This window comes from Diabrotica virgifera, chromosome 7 (assembly GCF_917563875.1).
Source record: "Diabrotica virgifera virgifera chromosome 7, PGI_DIABVI_V3a".
Lineage (NCBI taxonomy): Eukaryota > Metazoa > Arthropoda > Insecta > Coleoptera > Chrysomelidae > Diabrotica > Diabrotica virgifera.
In genome coordinates this window covers 181,317,980-181,336,532 of record NC_065449.1, presented here as the reverse complement: position 1 = coordinate 181,336,532, position 18,553 = coordinate 181,317,980, and the positions used below count along the sequence as shown (strand labels likewise).

The 18,553-nt window shown below is 34.1% G+C and overlaps 1 protein-coding gene across 2 annotated transcripts in view; it reads left to right on the top strand.

Annotated features, from left to right (window-relative positions):
• LOC114326173 (ankyrin repeat domain-containing protein 29) overlaps positions 1–18,553 on the top strand; it is a 230,792-nt gene that overhangs the window by 163,197 nt on the left and 49,042 nt on the right. The window contains exons 1-3 of one of the 2 annotated variants that reach the window (XM_028274436.2): positions 6,918–7,088; positions 7,227–7,325; positions 17,108–17,206. In XM_028274436.2, the coding sequence (XP_028130237.2) occupies positions 7,053–7,088; positions 7,227–7,325; positions 17,108–17,206 (234 nt within the window). In that variant the 5' untranslated portion in view covers positions 6,918–7,052. Of the gene's footprint in view, positions 1–6,917; positions 7,089–7,226; positions 7,326–17,107; positions 17,207–18,553 lie in introns of those variants that run through there. The other variant, XM_028274435.2, reaches the window with a different exon arrangement.

Genomic DNA, 18,553 nt, shown 5'->3' with positions numbered 1-18,553 from the left:
ACAGAGCAGTCTGAATCGACAAGATGTTCTTTGTTTCTGTTGGGAGTTCGAAAGGGGGGAATGATCTTTCGATCGTTAGTGGCTGTATTTCGTGTTGGGCGGAGGGGATGGTGTGTCTTTGTGGACACTTGTTGGAGTATGCGGGGTGGTCACCGCCGCAATTCGGGCATTTGGGTTCCTGCTGTTTGGTGCAGGCGCTGGATTTGTGGTTGCCGCCGCAGTGGGGGCAGACGAATGCTTTTTGAGGGCATTCGTCGATGGAGTGTCCGTTAATGCAGCATTTGCTGCAATATTTTGGGGTGGGGATTGTAGGGTCGGAGCCATGTGGAAGTTCGGCATTGTAAATTTCACCGTCGAGAGTTATGCCTCGGCTCAATGCTGACGTGAATTTCTCCAAGAATTTGGTCACCACCTTGATCACTTTAGAGTCCTTGCCTGTTTTGTAGGCTTTGACTCTCCACAGTCTTTCGACTGGGAATTGTTGTTCTGTGAGCAAGTCGGTGACCTCCTGCTCGGAGTAATCCACGTCGATACCAGTAATGCAGAGGAGGTAGGTGGGCTCTTTAGTGGAAGTGTTAGCATTTCTGCTACGGCTGTGAACCGTAACCATGGTTTGGCCAGTTGCTGTGTGGATAGCTTTTTCTATATCCCCTGCATTTATCGGATTGAAAAGTCGAAGGTGTGCGATGCCATGAGAGAGTACTTTACAAGAATGGATTTTGTTGGCTAAGAGAGTGGTGGCATTTATTTGCCGAAAGAAGGTGCGTTTGTTACGCAGATCTTTTGGGAGATCTTTGATAAGATATTCGGACAGTGTAGGATCGTTTATGGCGTTTATGACATTTTGGTTTCTGGCTTGAGTTTTGGGGCGTGGATTGGCTGCGGCGTTGGCATAAGACATTTGTCTTAGTTGTCTTCTTTGGAAGACGAAATCGTTGGGTTCAGGATTGTTAGAAGCGCTGATGGATGCTTGTTGTTGAGAGGGTTGCTGTTGCGTGGGTTGTTGTTGAGATTGTTGGGGTGCTTGTTTAGACGGTTGGGTTGGAATTTTTGGTATAGCGCCCTGCCTATTCCGAGCGCTCTGACGCTGAGGACCAGCCTGTGCTGGTGTTAGAGGCGGAAAATCGTGTGCATATCGCTGCAGAAGGGGGTTGGAGGAGTCGTCCCGCTCGATGCGGAGTTAGGCCTCGCGATACTTATCGCGGACGATTTGCATCTCCGCGCTAAGCGTCTCGAGGTCCAGCTCCGCCGTGAGACGGTTGTAGCCTCTGGATGGGGGTACAGTACCTTCCTGTTGCAAGGAAGCAAACTGGTTGGCTGTAGTGGTGGCTGTAGTGGTGGTAGTGGTGGTGGCAACGCTTGTCGAGGTCGTCGTCCGAGGACGAAGCGACCGGGTGGAACTGACGGACCTTACTGATGAAGGCATGACAATTGGGAGGATGCAAGTCTAGCGATCGGAGGGCACCTCAGCCTCAAGGTGTTCTGGGGGGTAAACCCCAGGGATAAAGTTGGCTTGTCCACCCCTCCGTGCTTTTCCGGCGTTAGACAGTGACTATATCTACCTGATGGGTGCAGTTTACCCTGCTGCTGGTGGGTCCCTCGTTGTAAGCCTTTTTCGCGGTTAGTTTGGCCCCCTTACTCGCACTTGTTCTTGGAGCCGTATGTGAACACTAGGTAGAGTTCGGGGCGAGCGAACTCGCTCGAGCCCAGGGTCAGAGTATTCCTCTGAAACCCCGCAATCCGTCTACCTTTTTGGTTTACACGGCCAAGCGTCGTTGGTTTTTCACACTGAGTCCAAACTAATCGCTTAGGGCTAACCGTGCGCCGCTTCTTCAGCACTTGGTGCTCTCAGGCTTCTCGCTGTTCGTCGGTAAGAGTGGGGTGTGCTAGCAGTGACCTTACTCTTCGACGACCGGATCGAGAATGTGTCGAGCCTCAGCCAGGACATGAAATTAATAAAAGGCGAATGCCGTAGTAGAAAATTCAACAGAATCTACGGCTTGGCCTGGAATAACTGGCGTCTGATCGGATTATGGAGGAGCGGTACGGCAAGGGATAAGGCCTTGCGGCTTGGTGATACTCCTCCATAGATCCCTACCGAAGGGCGTTGACGCCTAAAAACGGTGTATATATATAATGAAAATGAGAGAACCCTTTCGAATTTTTAGGAAAAATTAAAATAAAACATACGCCATTTCCACAAAAATTAAAATTTATGTTAATAAAAATAAGCCTTTCTTTATTTTATCAAAAGAAATAACCTCAAAAATTTTGACCAGTTAGAATGCATATTTTTGAAAAATTAAATATGATTTAAAAAATCAGAATTTTTCAAATTGCCGTCATTTTCTTTTGATAATAACTCCAAAAAATACTCGATATGTGTAAAAAATCATACAAAACCAAATTTTATTTTTTTTATAAATCTTTTACTTTTTTATTATTTTTGTGGGGTAAATAATAACCGAGATAAACACGTTTACAGGCTAAATTTTACTATGAGAACCATTAGAAATTACCCCTTCTAATGGTTTTTAGACGAACCTCATATCATAAAAATTAACGAAGTTATTCTAAAAAAAAAACAATACTATTTTTGGAAAAAGCTTTTGGAACTAGAACCATTAGAAATTACCCTTTCTAATGGTTTTTAGACGAACCTGATATCATAAAAATTAACGACGTTATTCTAAAAAAAACAATAACATTTTTGGGAAAAGTTTTTGGAGCGTAAATTTAATGCTACCAACTTCTTCGGAAGTTCGTTTAATAGATATTTCTGAGTACTTTGACAAGTGTGTAGTAAGTCTATATTATAAAATGCATCGTTTTCCTGTTATTTAAGCATGAATGCTTATATTTGAGTACTCGTGGAAAAAATGTATAAGCATTCAATTATCATAACTCACTTTGAATTAATACTAAAAGATTTTTCAAGTAAGTAATTATTTATTCGATTTTTTATAACTTCAATTTTGGTAATAATAACGTTTTTCTAAAAACCGCTTTAAAATACATTTTTTTCACGAAGAATTAAAATTTTTGATCTTTAATAACTCAAAAAGTACCTATTTATTTATTTTAATAACTTCATATAATAAATTTTGCTTAGAATTTGTCCCTCTCCCGTGGTACGGAGTTATTTAAAAAAAATTCACCCCTGAGAAGGTGTGGCATCCACTCCTAGGGTAAAAGCTCAAGTTGGTACCATGTCACTCTTGTTCCTTGAGGTATCCTCTAACCACTCACAAATTTTCATGAAAATCGATGGAGGTTCAACGAAATCGAAGGCAATAGCTCATATCCATCTTCAGTGACTGCACTAATATACTCAAACAAAAAAATGCAGTAAAGAAATAATTTAAAGTATTAGTCAAAGAAATTTAGAAGTTGAAATCGCCTTGTTAAAATAATTCATAGTGAGTTAAAAAAGAATACTGTGGAAATTACTATACCTATTGTATTTTTTTGAAAACAGGTTAGCTGGAAGCGTAACTATTGGACTTGTGTAAAAATAAATAAATATGTGGTTATTATGAGAAGTAACAAGGCCAACAGCATACTAAAAATGATAAAATGTGTTACCTAAGGAACTTTTTTTGATCTATCATTAATTATTATTCACTAAATTATTTAAAATTTTATTCATTCTTTATAAGTGTTACATATAATAGGTCTCGATTCATGCCCAATCAGGATGCCCTTTATGTTGTACTAGTTCATTATTGTACTAGGCTTGTTCAGTTGAAACGTATCTTTGATCCAGAAAAATTTATACGTAAACATATCTACAAATCAGTACTACTATATTTAAGGCAGATATTCCATTGTTCCATCAACCGGTGCATACCCTGTTTAAAGAATTTTTATGGCTCTATGTCGAAGAATTCTTTAACGGGATTTTTTATTTCCTCGTCCTTCTGAAAACGATTACCTTTTAACGCCATTTTCAGTGGCCGAAAGATTTGAAAATCGTAGAGCGATAAATCAGAACTATAACGTGGATACTCTAATATACTCTATTTCTTTCTTTGCAGATTTTTTCATTTCTTCGGCGACATAAAGCAGAGCAATGTCGTGCAGAAGAATCACAAGCTTTTCTGAACGTTTTGGTAATACTGCTTGATAAACCTTGTGTAAAGTCTTCCTTGAGGTTTTCGTTAATATGCACTTTAGGTTCCGAAAACGCCATGAGCAAGGGTCCTTCATGGTTGAAAAAACATGTTAACAGGACCTTACCCGCAGAAGGTTGAAATTGAAATACGGATTGCAGCAGACTATTACCTGAACCTCGGTGTCTTTAAAGATTCCTTCCACCATATTTCGGATAACCCTCTACTAATTGACGCCATTCTAACTTTGGTATTTATAACTTTTGCACGTCGGACTCTAACAGGTGCTCTCTCAACTGAATTAATGTATCCCATACATCTTGGTAGGTAGGTTGGTCATGGACCGTTTCTTTTGTTACCAGATAGAAAAGATAACGTGATGCATCTTGGAGTTTCAACGCTTTGCCAGAAGCTGGCAGTTAGCATTGAAGTTCTGCAACTCGTCCAAACTTCCTTCTAAAGGCGGATGCCTTTCAAAGGAAGTTTAAACCCTCGTGCGTCTTTAATACTGGTCAGGTGGTATGGGCTAGTGAGTAGTGATAGGAAAGTGAGAACTTTCTGATGAAGCTTATTGCTCTTTAAACTGTTTGGGACCCCAAACCATAAATAAATTCAATTCCAAGCTCTCAATAATATCTGTTTTCTAGCAAAACTCTTCCAAATATATTGTGAAATGTGAAAAAGATGTAGAAACAAAATCAGGACACTTGAAAATATGTACTTATTTATTGCCATTCATATATTTATACAACATGATGTAATGATTTCATTAAAGGACCCTTGCTTAATATTTAATTATAAATAAATTACATCAATGTGATAAACACTTCTAAACTACTGGAATCTTGATAGCTATATCGATAACGAAATTAAAATATTCTCGGTAACTTATAATTCTCCGTAATGCCAACTGTAGTTATTATGAAGTCTACTGATTTTTTCTGTACTAATTATGAGTAAGATTTCCTAACGTCTCCTAGATTAGAAAACATAAACAAAATATAGACTCCTTTACAGCTCATACCGAATGACTCAACATAATAGGGCATGAGTAGTGAAATGAATATTGAAATGTATAAGCATCACGTTACCTTTTCTATCTAGTAACAAAAGAAACGGTTCATCTATGGCCAACCTGCCTACCAAGATGCATGGGATACAATGGGATTCAACTGAAAAAGCATGTGTTGGAGTCCGACATGCAAAAGCCATGAAAAAGTTAAAATGCCGTCAATTATACTAGATGGTTATCCGAAATATGGTGGAAGAAATCGTTAAAGACACCGAGGTCCAGGTATTAGTCTGTTGCAATCCGCATAGCTACTGGTGCCGAGTGAAAACCGTCCCTTGCCGCTTTTATACAACAGAGAGTTATAAAAGAGGGTTCAGTTGCCGATACCAGCATCTAGTTCCAGTAGCAACTATCTCTTAAGGAGGGCGCAATGTTACAAACATGTCTGAATCATTAAACCTTCGATATTGTTTACGACCTGGCGACACATCTTTCTAGAATTCAAAGGTGGACCGAGGCAGGTAGACAAAGAACCTGATCTCTAAACATCGAATTGTTCTTTTTTTCGTTCTTGTTTGATTGGGGTTTCCGATGTTTTCAGTAGAGGTCGAAATAGTATGAGTTTTCAGTTATAATTTTGACGTCGTCGCTTATTTAATTTTGACAAACTCGGTTTTGAAATGTAAATTATTGTAATTCGATAATATCTAAATTAGAATTGCACATAAAGACTACACTTTTGGTTTGTAGTCTTGCTGATATCTCCTACCAAATTTGTATAAAGGAATTTATTTTCAAGAACTCTTTATACCTTAGCCTTAGATTCTAGATTCAGCTACAAAGCTGGAACAGCAAACAGCAGCCAGGACCGATATGAAAAGTTATTGGTTCGAAAATTACCACCATATTGTTTATAACTTCTTTGAAAATGCCGGTCAACTTTGACTGGTTGTATCCCAGGAACCACTCATCTCAATTAGGTAAACTTTTTTCTTTTAAAAGAAGTGTCCTGTTACGTCCTTTATAATACCTACCTTCTTAATTTGATTTAGTCTAATGGTTGCTGAGATATTCTATTTTTTTATAAGCCAAAAAATTGTTTATAACTTTAAAAAATTCCTGAGACAGCTCAAATAGTTCAATTTCAATTCTGTAAACTACGTTACATAGATAGTGCTTTTTATACGAAAATCACAGTTATTTTGGTGTATCATAATTATTATGGTTATTATTGCGACCGTAAATTGTTAATTAACAATTTAGTTGTTGCTAAAATATTCGTGCAATTTCCACCGGATTTTGGAAATATATTCTATACCAAAAAATCTTTTATGCCACCAAGTTATTTAATTATTATTTGGGTGTTTTTGGTGTAAAGGTAAAATCTTCGGAGTTATAGAGCAATAATTGAAAAAAATACGATTTCGCGCTAAATTGTTTATAAAAGCACACTATCTGCGGACTTTGGATACATATATTATTAATATATACAACCATAAGATTCGATTCAGCAATAAAATTGGTGGTAAATAACTTTTCCCAAAAATGGCCTATTTTCCGATAATCTGCCCAGACTAATAAGAATATAACGATCAGCAAGGGGGTTTACGCTAATACAGTTGCAGATAATAATATGTTCGAACGTTTTCTTTGAATTTTTGCAAAATATAAATGTTATTACTATGTTTACCAATGATATCTCATTGAGCAATATCCAATACCTGTGATTATTTTGATTTCGGAATAAATAAGCTCCAAGAATATTATTACGTAGAGAGCATAATGTTATAATAACTTATTTGCTAGGTTTTGGTGTGGATGTTTTGGGATTAGGCTACACTCGTTCCTTTTACCATTTTCGGATATTTTCAAGTCTGCTGGCCTTTTAATACCTCCCAGAATGGCTCTGGTTCTTCTGGTCCTTTAGGATGCTGAAATTTTGTAATTTCTGGTTTCATATTATTGTGAGTGTCCCCCATTCACTTAACAATCAGCATTTTTATTTTAATTGTTATTACAGATAATTTTAAAAACATCTTCAAAATATTTGTTGAAGATTTTTACGCCTTATTTAAAACTAAATATTGCGTTTTTTTTTTCAGGATGGAACCACTCCTTTAATATTAGCAGCGGCGAATGGACACTACGAATGTGTACAGGAATTGATAGAGCAAGGAGCAGATCCAAGGGCTAAAAGAATAGTAAGGATTTTATTCTATTTTTAATACCGTGTTGTGTATCTGGTGCATTTCACATCTGAAGCAATTTTTTAATTAAACCTTTTCTCCGCCTCTAATATAATAATTACTCTAATATTTACACTTTAATCTATGTTAGATCCACCAATGTAGTTATAATTAAGAATCTATTTAATACTTCTAATCATTTGCCATAACTTTTGTGGAATTATCTTTCAAATTATAACGTTTTTTGTCAGGTGTGAGTGTAAGCTGAGTTTATGTGAAGTGACAGAGAGCATTTTAAATATTTTGATTTCTATAACTTATACTTATTATACTTACTTATCCTCTTCATTTCTATTACTCTCCATTTTTGTCGATGTTGTAATTTTTCTCCGAGTTATTTCCTGGTTAGGCTGACGTTTTCTGCTTCTTTAATAATTGTTTTATTCCATGTATTTATCGGCCTCCCCTGTTTCCATTTTCCTTGAGGTTAGAATTTCAATGCTTGTTTTGTTATGTCTGTGTCTCGTTTCCGCAGAGTATGGCCCAACCATTTCCATTTTCTTAATTCTTTAATTTAATTATTGAAGGATTGTATATTTCCAGTGTTATGTTTTGTTATTCTCCAAGTTTCTTATCGGTATAATAGTATTTTACTGCCTTTATATTACTATTGAATATTTTTACTTTGGTGTCGTTTTGTCTCATTAGATTTCCATATATTATTTAACATAATTAACTAACTATTGAATCTCACCTGAATACGGAATTTTTCGTTTATTATAAATTAATAAATGAAAATAGTTTCTGTCCTTGTGGAATCGATACTCACCGGAGGACATTCGGATACAATTAGCGTCTCTTTGCAAAGACAATGACGTCGACTTTTCAAAGTAACAAGACACTTACTCTACACACACACTACATATTACACTAGGTACCTAATTGGAAAATCCACTGTACCATGCCAAGGTCCATTAGTTGTCGAGGCATTAAGCTAAATAAAAAAAATTAACTAACTATTAAATATTAACTAAACATAATAACTATATTATAGTACTGTGCTTTGCCAATTCGTGTTTGAATATCCTCCTCTTCTCCTCCTGTCGTGTTCAGTATGCTTCCTATATATAGATAACTGACTCTTTTCACTGATTTCAGCTCTTTGTTTTCCATTTTTGTATGCCCATTTCTCTAGGTGTGTTAATCTTCATTAGTTCAATTTTATTGATGTTTATCTCCATACCTACTTGTTTACCTTCTGTGGATAATTTCTCACTATTTTTCTGCATGCTCTCTCTCTTTGCTGAAAGTAGGCATACATAATCTGCGTATTAAAAATCTTCAATTGTTCAAAGGTACTCCAGTGTATCCCAATATTATTATTACTGCTCTTCCTCATGAGCAGTCCACTACAATAATAAACAGAGTGGGAGACAGTATACAACCCTGTTTCACATCGCTGTTAATATCGATTAGTTCTGTTAAATTCTCGTCGTATCATGCTTTTGCTGTGGTGTTTTCATAAAACAACTTCATGATTCTTAAGAATTTGTCCGGTATCCCATAACTTTCTACTATTTCCCACAATTTTTCTCTGTGTAGGAAATGGAACGCCTTCCTAAATTCAATGACGTTTAGATATGCTTAACTTTGCCAGTAACCCCCTCTGTGGCTCAGTAGAAAGAGCGCCTAACCTTTGGATCGAAAGTTCCGAATGGTAGTGAGTTCCAATCCCACCAGGGTCAGGAATTTTTTCATTTATTATAAATTAATAAATGAAAATAGTTTCTGTCCTTGTGGGATCGGTACTCACCGTGGGACCGCAGACGTTCGGATACAATTAGCGTCTCTTTGCAAAGACAATGACGTTGACTTTGCAAAGTAACAAGACACTTACTCAACACACACACACTACACATTACACCTGAGTTAGTGATAAGTTATCCAATTACGTGGCTAAAGGTTCTAGTTCTAAACCAATAGGTCTGGATCCCGCGTATGAAAAAAAAGGTGCTTAATAGCAAGCTGAAAATTTGTTAATAGCTTAAGGGTGTCTAGTCGGATAAACTTTGATATATGGGCACACTGGCACAAGGGCAGTTTTAATTGTGGAACAAGTTAAAAATTTGGAACGGTCAGACCACGAAAACGGCACATTTATTTTGTCCGACAGAATAGACCTAAACTCTCCGAATAGAGATTAAACTCTCATGCAAAAATCAGACTGCTATTCATCACCTGTCATAATTCCTGTCATTTGACATATTCTACATGTTCCACTCATTAAAACGCCCATTTTTTAAAAAATAGCAGTCTGATTTTTGCATGAGAGTTTAACCTCTGTTCGGAGAGTTTAAGTCTGTTCTGTCGGACAAAATAAATGTGCCGTTTTCGTGGTCTGACCTTTCCAAATTTTTAACCTGTTCCACAATTAAAACTGCCCCTGTTCCAGTGTTCCCATATATCAAAGTTTATCCGACTAGACACCCTTAAGCTATTAATAAATTTTCAGTTTGCTATTAATCAACTCTTTTTCATACGCGGGATCCAGACCTACAAGGCCAGAATCAGAAAAAAAACTTTGCCAGTAAGATATAGTTTAGATAACAACTGTATGCAGAGTGTGCCAAGTCTAGAAACGCCTAATTATTTCTCAAATGGATTCTTCGAATTATAATAAAAACAGGAATACACCTATTTTGCAATTAGGCCAGGGTAATAAGAGAAAAATATACCCTATTAGTGACACTTCAACAGCCAGGGTACTGAAGCATTTTTTCGACAGGTAATAGCTATAAGAACAAAATGTAACTATTTCCTGCGTAGGATCTGGCGGCCATTTTTATTTATAAACAATTTAGTGTCAAAAAACGGTCTTTTTTCCTTTTTTTTTGCAAATTAATGGAAAACAGTAAGACTCATGGTGTTCTTAGTACAAACATCTTCGAGAGAATGGAAAAAGCTTTAATATGGCTTATTACAAAGTTTAATACACTCATTTATTGTTAATATAATTGCGAAAAAAGGTCGAAATTTCAAAAAAATTAATTTCGCAATAACTATTGTAAAAATAAGTATACAGCCTTGAAATTTTTGTCAAATGAGGGTTCTTTGGTGCTTAATATGTGACAAAAATTTCAAAGCGATTCATTCAATTGTTTAAATTTTATTCAAATTGTTTATCGCACAGAGCTTTTTTTTTGCAATAACATAAGTCAGAAAAAAATAATGTTAGAACCATTCTACTGGTGTCAAATGAAAGAGCATGAACTAGACTTTCAAATTGGCTTTAAAAAAGTGAATAAAAAATGCATTTATTAGTAATAAATAATTACGCAAAAGTTGAATCTTTTAAACTAATACCTTTTTTCAAAAAAATTTATTTTTTACCGTTTTTTAGGTGCATAACTACCAAGTAATGTTATTTATATGATAATTGATGAAAAATTGTAATAAATATATATAATTTATTATATAAAAAAATAAAAAGTTTATAAGGAAAAATGTGAACATATTTTTGCATAATTATTTATTACTAATAAATGCATTTTTATTCACTTTTTTTAAACCAATTTAAAAGTTTAGCTCCATGCTCTTTCATTTGACATCTGTAGAATGGTTCTAGCATTATTTTTTTCTGACTTATGTAATTGCAAAAAAAAGCTCTCTGGAATAAACAATTTGAATAAACTTTAAACAATTGAAAGAATCGCTTTGAAATTTGTGACATATTAAGCACCAAAGAACCCTCATTTGACAAAAATTTCAAGGCTCTATACTTATTTTTGCAATAGTTATTGCAAAATTATTTTTTTTTGAAATTTCGACCCTTTTTCGCAATTATAATAACAATAAATGAGTGTATTAAACTTTGTAATACGCCATTTTAAGGCTTTTTCCATTCTCTCGAAGATGTTTGTACTACGAAAACCATGAGTCTTACTGTTTCCATTAATTTGCAAAAAAAAGGAAAAAAAAACCGTTTTTTGACAGTAAATTGTTTATAAATAAAAATGGCCGCCAGATCCTACGCAGGAAATAGTTACAATTTGTTCTTATAGGTATTACCTGTCGAAAAAACGCTTCAGTACCCTGGCTGTTGAAGTGTCATGGAAAAAACCTTATTACCCTGGACTAAATATCAAGATTTAAAATTTGATATTTGTAACGTTGCTAGATTTATCATTTTTCTATTATTAGTCAATTTGGTTTTGTAAATACAATATCTTGTACCTTTTTAACTAACTTACTTTTTATCTTACTTTTTTTGAAATCTCCACTTCAGTGCTAGTTCAATCGTATAAATACTTTCGATTTTATTTGGTCAGGAACTTCTTAATTAGATAAAACAAAAGCATAAAAACGCCTAATCGCCTCACTATATTTTTTAGTTAAACTATGTACAACTAAATTATAATTAAAAGTTTACCACATTTCTAAATTAATGTCTACCTAATAAAATATTGAAGTTGTCCTCCGTTGTTAATTTGACAGTATTCTAAACGATGATAAAATGCGTCTATTACATTTCACCATGTTTCTCTTGCGATTAAGACGAATTCATCGATAATTATTTGCCTTAGCTCTGCAACAATAATTGCTGGTGTTATATATTATAAATAATTTCACTCTTCAAGTATTTCCAATAAAAATAATCTTTACGATTCAAATCGAGTGAACGAGGAGGCCGGCCATATAATACTACTTAATCTAACAATTCATAGTCGGGAAAATGATCAAAATAACTCCAAGCATTTACTCCAAAATAAGATGGAGCTCCGTCTTGCTAAAACCATATCTCATAAAAATTGGCTCCTAACTTGTTTTTCAGTTGAGATACAGTTTCATTTCTAAGTAGCATTTCATAATTTATGATTGTAAATAATAAAAAAACTAAATAAAATAAAGTACTAAAAGTACGAAATGTTTATAATCACAGCTACAAAAATACAGTTTAACAGTATAAACAAAGAGCAAAAGAAAGAGTAGGTACTTAGATATAACTAAACTAAACGACATACAGGAAATTATACAAATAACACAGGCATATTACGCAAGCCTCTCTGATTCAAAACAAAAACCATCAAAGGACATCCTCAAGTAATTAAAAATAAAAATGTCAACTGATACCAAGCAGTACGGCTTTTATTATTTAACAAAGAAAACAGATAAGACATAAAAGTCTACAGACCCATTACCTTAACGAAGGTTATTTATAAATTACTAACCAAAATAATAATAAATAGGTTACTATTAAAATTAGAACGTGATTCGGCACAAAATTTGTGCTGTGCACAAAGTTTGAACTGATTATTTAATAATCAGCTCATCATCATTTGTAATGAAGGGCGTGAGCACAAGGGTTTCATTAAATGTGTACTACCTATTCCCACATCAACTCTCAAAGATGAAATGTTGATGATGTGCCTTCAGTAAGTCGTCGTTCCATCGTTTTCATGGTTTTTCCACTGATCGTCTTCCTATTCCTATTGGATAACTGTCTCTTGCTGTCCTTACCACTCTATTACATAAAGACAACCATTTTTACAAACTGAAAAGTCTCCGATGCAGAATTCAACATTATAATAAAATTAAAATGGTAAATAGTTATTTAAATCTGAAACTTTTCTTAATGTTGTTCTGAAGCTATTTTCTTGTGGCATTTTTATAATCAAGTATATTCAAATGGGAAATAAGCCACAATTTTACCTAAAAATGATTTTATTAACGTTTCGACGCCCAAGTCGGGTGTCGTTGTCAAAATACAAAATAATACTAAATAAACAAAAATGTTGTTGCTTAGTAAAAGATTTTTCCTGGTTTTCCCTCGTGATTTACTATGGAATCTCTAACGCGAGAATTTCAGTGCCACCGTTGCATTTGGTTGCCTTTTTAAAGACAGATCACATGCTATGATTTTTTGTGGCGGATATTCTTGAGTTGGGATTGATTTCATGTAATCGAATGAACTATCTTTTAGTAAAGTCGTCCCAGGAACGCAACTCATTAATATTGGCAATATCATTTTAAAGTCGTCTACTTTAAAATGTATATATAATACGTGTCTGGATTGCCGATATAAATGAGTCAGATTAAATAAATTATTAGAAGAATTTTTTACTAAGCAACAACATTTTTGTTTATTTAGTATTATTTTGTATTTTGACAACGACACCCGACTTGGGCGTCGAAACGTTAATAAAATCATTTTTAGGTAAAATTGTGGCTTATTTCCCATTTGAATATACTTGAAACTTTTCTTGTTGAAAGTTCTTTCTAATACATCCTTGATCGCGCTTTTACAATTTATAAGACCGCAGACGACGAATATAGAAAAGAGAAAGGACTCAACTATATGCAGTCACATTCCGTTTTCATTTATCTAGGAAATAGACAGAAACAAACTTCCTAGTACTCAAATCTGAGTAAAGATAGAAAATTTAAAGATGGTTTTGCTTGTTTTCGATTCAGAGGGATGTCAATCGCTGAACAGCTATTTCTGCCATTGCAGGCTTCATCAACAGCGTTAGCGTGCACACCTCTAAATTGAAAAACAGCTCGACCATCTATTTACGGGGAATTTCAAAAATCATTGAATTCCCCATTGGGACGCGATCCAGCGACATCTCTTAAACAAACTGAAAAGTCAGATGCAGAATTCACCATTATAATAAAATTAAAATGATAAATAGTTATTTAAATCTGAAACTTTTCTTGTCGAAAGTTCTTTTTGGTACATTCTTAATCTGCGACTTTTACAATTTATAAGAATGAAAACGGAATGTGACTGCGTATAGTGGAGTCCTTTTTTCTATATTCGTCGTCTTCGGTCTTATAAATTGTAAAAGTCCCAGATTAAGGATGTACCAGAAAGAACTTTTAACAAGAAAAGTTTCAGATTTAAATAACTATTTACCATTTTAATTTTATTATAATGGTTAATTCTGCATCTGAGACTTTTCAGTTTGTTTAAGTTAAATTTTCTCCACCTTGCATCTCCTGATATTAGTAGATCTGTACTTCTAGCTCTGTCCCATAGTGTCTTACCATCGATTTTTCAAAGGGTTTTTTATCTCTGCTGTTTCCATCATTATTTTTGTCCTCTCTGTGCCAGCTCGTGTTTCTCTCGCGTATGTAATTATTGGTTTGATGATTGTTTTGTAAATTCTACGTTTAATTTCTTTTCCGATACTTTTATTGGGCTCGGCCCAAAGTAGTGACAACTCTATCTTATCGACATTAAGTCTACGAGAAGTGCAGGGTAAATTGAAGATGGAATTACAAAAAAAATATGTATGTCTTTATACTCACTTTACAATGCTAAAAAAATTACGGGATCTGGATTTCAATGCATATTTTTTTTATAATTCTCGTATCAAAGCTGCGCGTGAAGTTTGGCGTGTATAGATTTTGGGGGCGACCCATTTTTATTTCTCCATATTATTTCATTCAGGCAACCTGTGACTCTATTTGATCTATTCTCTATTCACTTGATCTTCCACTTCTGTTTCAACCTTTTTGTACTAGATAGTGTAATGTCTAGATATTTAAACTCCACCACTTGTTTTTATATCTGACACTCCAGCTCTAATTTACATCTTAGTAGATTTGCTGTTATAGTCGGTTCGCTAAACTCAGAACAAATTGGATAGTGATTTTAGTAAGTAATTTTGCCAATTTGGTAAAATTGGCAAAAAAAAAATAATTACTAAACAGTTAATAATTACTAAATAAAAAATGAATAACCCTTTTCAATTTCGTTGCAACACGAAACTACAGTCGCACCATATTCTAGTTCAATCAGAAAGTGCAGCAAGCACCTCTACCGGTTTCGAAACTTATTAGTCTCTCATCAGGAGGCACATATGTTGCTCTCTCTGACCCAACCAGGATAAACCCCGGCGTGCAGTTACGGATTACAACGAACGAAATGGCAGGGATGCCCTAGCGGCAACTGCTAGCAAAAGACTAATGTTTCAATCTAATAGCACATAAAATAATACCAAAAATATTACTCTACATCCCACCAGACTGAAAACAATGGGAACCTTCTCTGGTTGCACCTCCAAGGCTTCTAAAATTTGCAAGTCATAACGGATGCTGAGACTAAGAAGATGAGGGAATTTTACAATTTATAATTCACGTCCCATCTGCTCAGCGCGTTAAAGTTCCAACGAGAATGGTTTCCTTCATACTCCAATCAGAGTAAACATTTAAATCAAAAATGCATAACCATTTTCAATTTCGTTGCAACACGAAACTACAGCCGCACCAATAATTACTAAATTACCTACTAAAATCACTAGCCAGTTTTATCTGAGTTTAGCGAACCGACTACACAGGGTGTCCAGAAACTCTACCGACAAACGAAGACAGGAGATTCCTCAGATAATTTTAAGATATTTTAACTCAATTCACCTAGTCAGAAAATGCTTCCTAAGGGAGCTATAACTCTTTGAAGATGGCGTATTGTAATTAGTTTTTCGTAAATAACTCCAGAACGCTTCTATTGAAAAAACAAAAATTGGTACACATATTTATCTTCCAGAGATAAATCGATTCCATTTATTGCGAATTTCTAGTACCGGTCATAGGCGTCCGTTTTGGGTAGGGCAACAGTTATTTTATCGCATAATTTTTTTATATTCAATTTTTAAGCATTTTTGACTATGGATTATTTTATTGAAAGGTATTCTAAAACTAAAAGGTACTCTTGTTTTAAGTCGATAGGATACACTGTTTTCTATAAAAATCGATTTGAAATTTTTTCTTTTTTTGAATTTCCAAAAAAAAATTCGAAAAAAAAACTATTTAGAAAACCGAAAACTGGTACGTTTATTTATATTTCAGAGATGAATCGATTTCATTTATTGCGAATTTCTAGTACGGGTCATATGCGTCCGTTTTGGGTAGGTCAACGGTTATTTTATCTCATAACATTTTTGTCTTTAATTTTTAAGCATTTTTGACTCTAGATTATTAAGTTATGAGGTATTCTAGTACTAAAAGTTACTCTTGCTTTAAGTTGGTAAAATACACCGTTGTTTTTTGAAAAAAAATTTAATTTTTTTTTCAAATTCAAAAAACTAAAAATTTTAAAATCGATTTTTCTAGAAAACCGTGTGTCCTACTGACTTAAAGTCAAAGTACCTTTTAGTACTAGAATACCTCACAATTTAATAACCCAGTGTCAAAAATGCGTAAAAGTCAAAGACAAAAAAGTTATGTGATAAAATAACCGTTGCTCTACCCAAAACGGACGCCTATGATCGGTACTAGAAATTCGTAATGGATGGAATAGATTTATCTCTGGAAGATAAATATACGCACCGATTTTCGTTTATATAAATTGAAGCGTTCTGGAGATATTTAAGAAAAACTAATTACTAAAGACGCCATTTTCAAAGAGCTCTAGCTCCCTTAGGAAGCATTTTCGGACTAAGTGAATTTAGCTAAATTGTCTTAAAATTATCTGAAGAATCCCCTGTCTTCGTTTGTCGGTAGAGTTTCTGGACACCCTGTGTAACCATGCGTTAATTTTGTATTTTTTTTTTGGGAAATGTTAAATTTTCTGAAGGTTATATTAAATTAGTAAGGTAGAGCATGGTGAGAGAAAACGAGGGACCTATGACCTTACTCCTCTTTGTTGATTAAATAGATATAAATGTCTTAGTTCATTCTTTGTTTTCCCTGTTATATGAAATGTAATCTAGTTGTAGTTATTTTAAATAGTTATTTTTTTAATATATTTATTTTATTCCATATTTATTTTATTAAAAATAACTTTAAAATTTTAGACAGGTACAACACCTTTGTTCTTTGCATCACAAGGAGGATTTCTGGATATTGTTCAGTATTTGCTAGCTAGAGGAGCCCCTGTGGATTCATTAAGTGTAGTAAGTAATTTAAATCTTATTTTACAAATTAAAAAATACTTCCCAATTAATAAATTAAGGTTAATAAGTATATTAATAAATTTTGCGGCAAGCTTGCGGATGCACCAAATTTTGTGGAGCTAAATAAATTAATTTTTCCAAAACAATAAAGTACTTATCACAAATTTGCACAGCGTAGTGATAAAGATCTATTGCTTACTTAGATGGACCCACAATATATCAGACAAACTAATGTTGAAACAATTGATCTCCAAGATATTACAAAGTTTGTCAATTTATCTTGATTATAGCTTGTTTGGACGTAAGAAAAGAAATGATATTGCAGATCCAGTCAGGACAAGATACTCTTCCTAAATAAAAATAGTTTTGAGAGTCTTCAAAGTATTTTACCACTAATGTCAAAATTGCTCCGAATTTGTATTCCTCAAGACCTACAAACAATGTAAAAGATTAATGACGAATGGAGGAAACTTCAACAATACCAGGATGTTTCAATTGATTTCGAAAATCTAGATGGATTTTAAAGTGGATCAAATAAAACATTTTGACGGTAATCCTCTATTTGCTAAGTTAAGTGACTTTGCATTGACTGTGTTAACTTTACTTTACCTGATTCAAATGTTAGCTGTGGAAAACAATTTTTAAGAGTAAATTAAAGAGAAAATAAATCTGAAATGCAGAAATCGCTTGGTAACAGACACTTTATATGGATTTATGCATTCATCCCAGTCAGTCTATCTTGAAAAAGTTTTTGTCAATTTGACACATTGACACCATCAGAAATAATGGTGAAAACTATAAATACAACCGTTGATTGAGGATCTCAATCAACGATACAACCTAGTGATTTATTTACAATTACGTTGTTGTTGTCAACAATATAATGCAGTTAATAAAAAACTTGTCTGAACTTTATACTGTGTTTACCCAATCGTGACAGCATCATTATCACTCAACAATTCCAACATTTACGTCAACTATCGGTTATTGTTGAAACTTTTATTCGTATTTACATATTCAATTACCATTTATTAGGACATTTTACGCTAATATTAGGCGTTTATTTAGCTATGTATTTATAAACTCCTGCTAAAAGTGTCCAGTTAAAATAACTATTGAAAGCTGTTTGTACAGTCTATTCCATGAATATACAACTCTCTTGAATTCAATATAGTCCAAGGCGCATCTGTTTTGAGATGGACGTTGAGAGGTGACTCAAATTTTTTTGCAGAAATTGCTTGAAAATAACTCAAGTAATATTATTTGAGTTGTCCTCCCGCTCAAAATGGTCCGGAACATTGTTTAAATAATCAAAATGTCAAAATATGAAGGAAAAATTCGATTTTT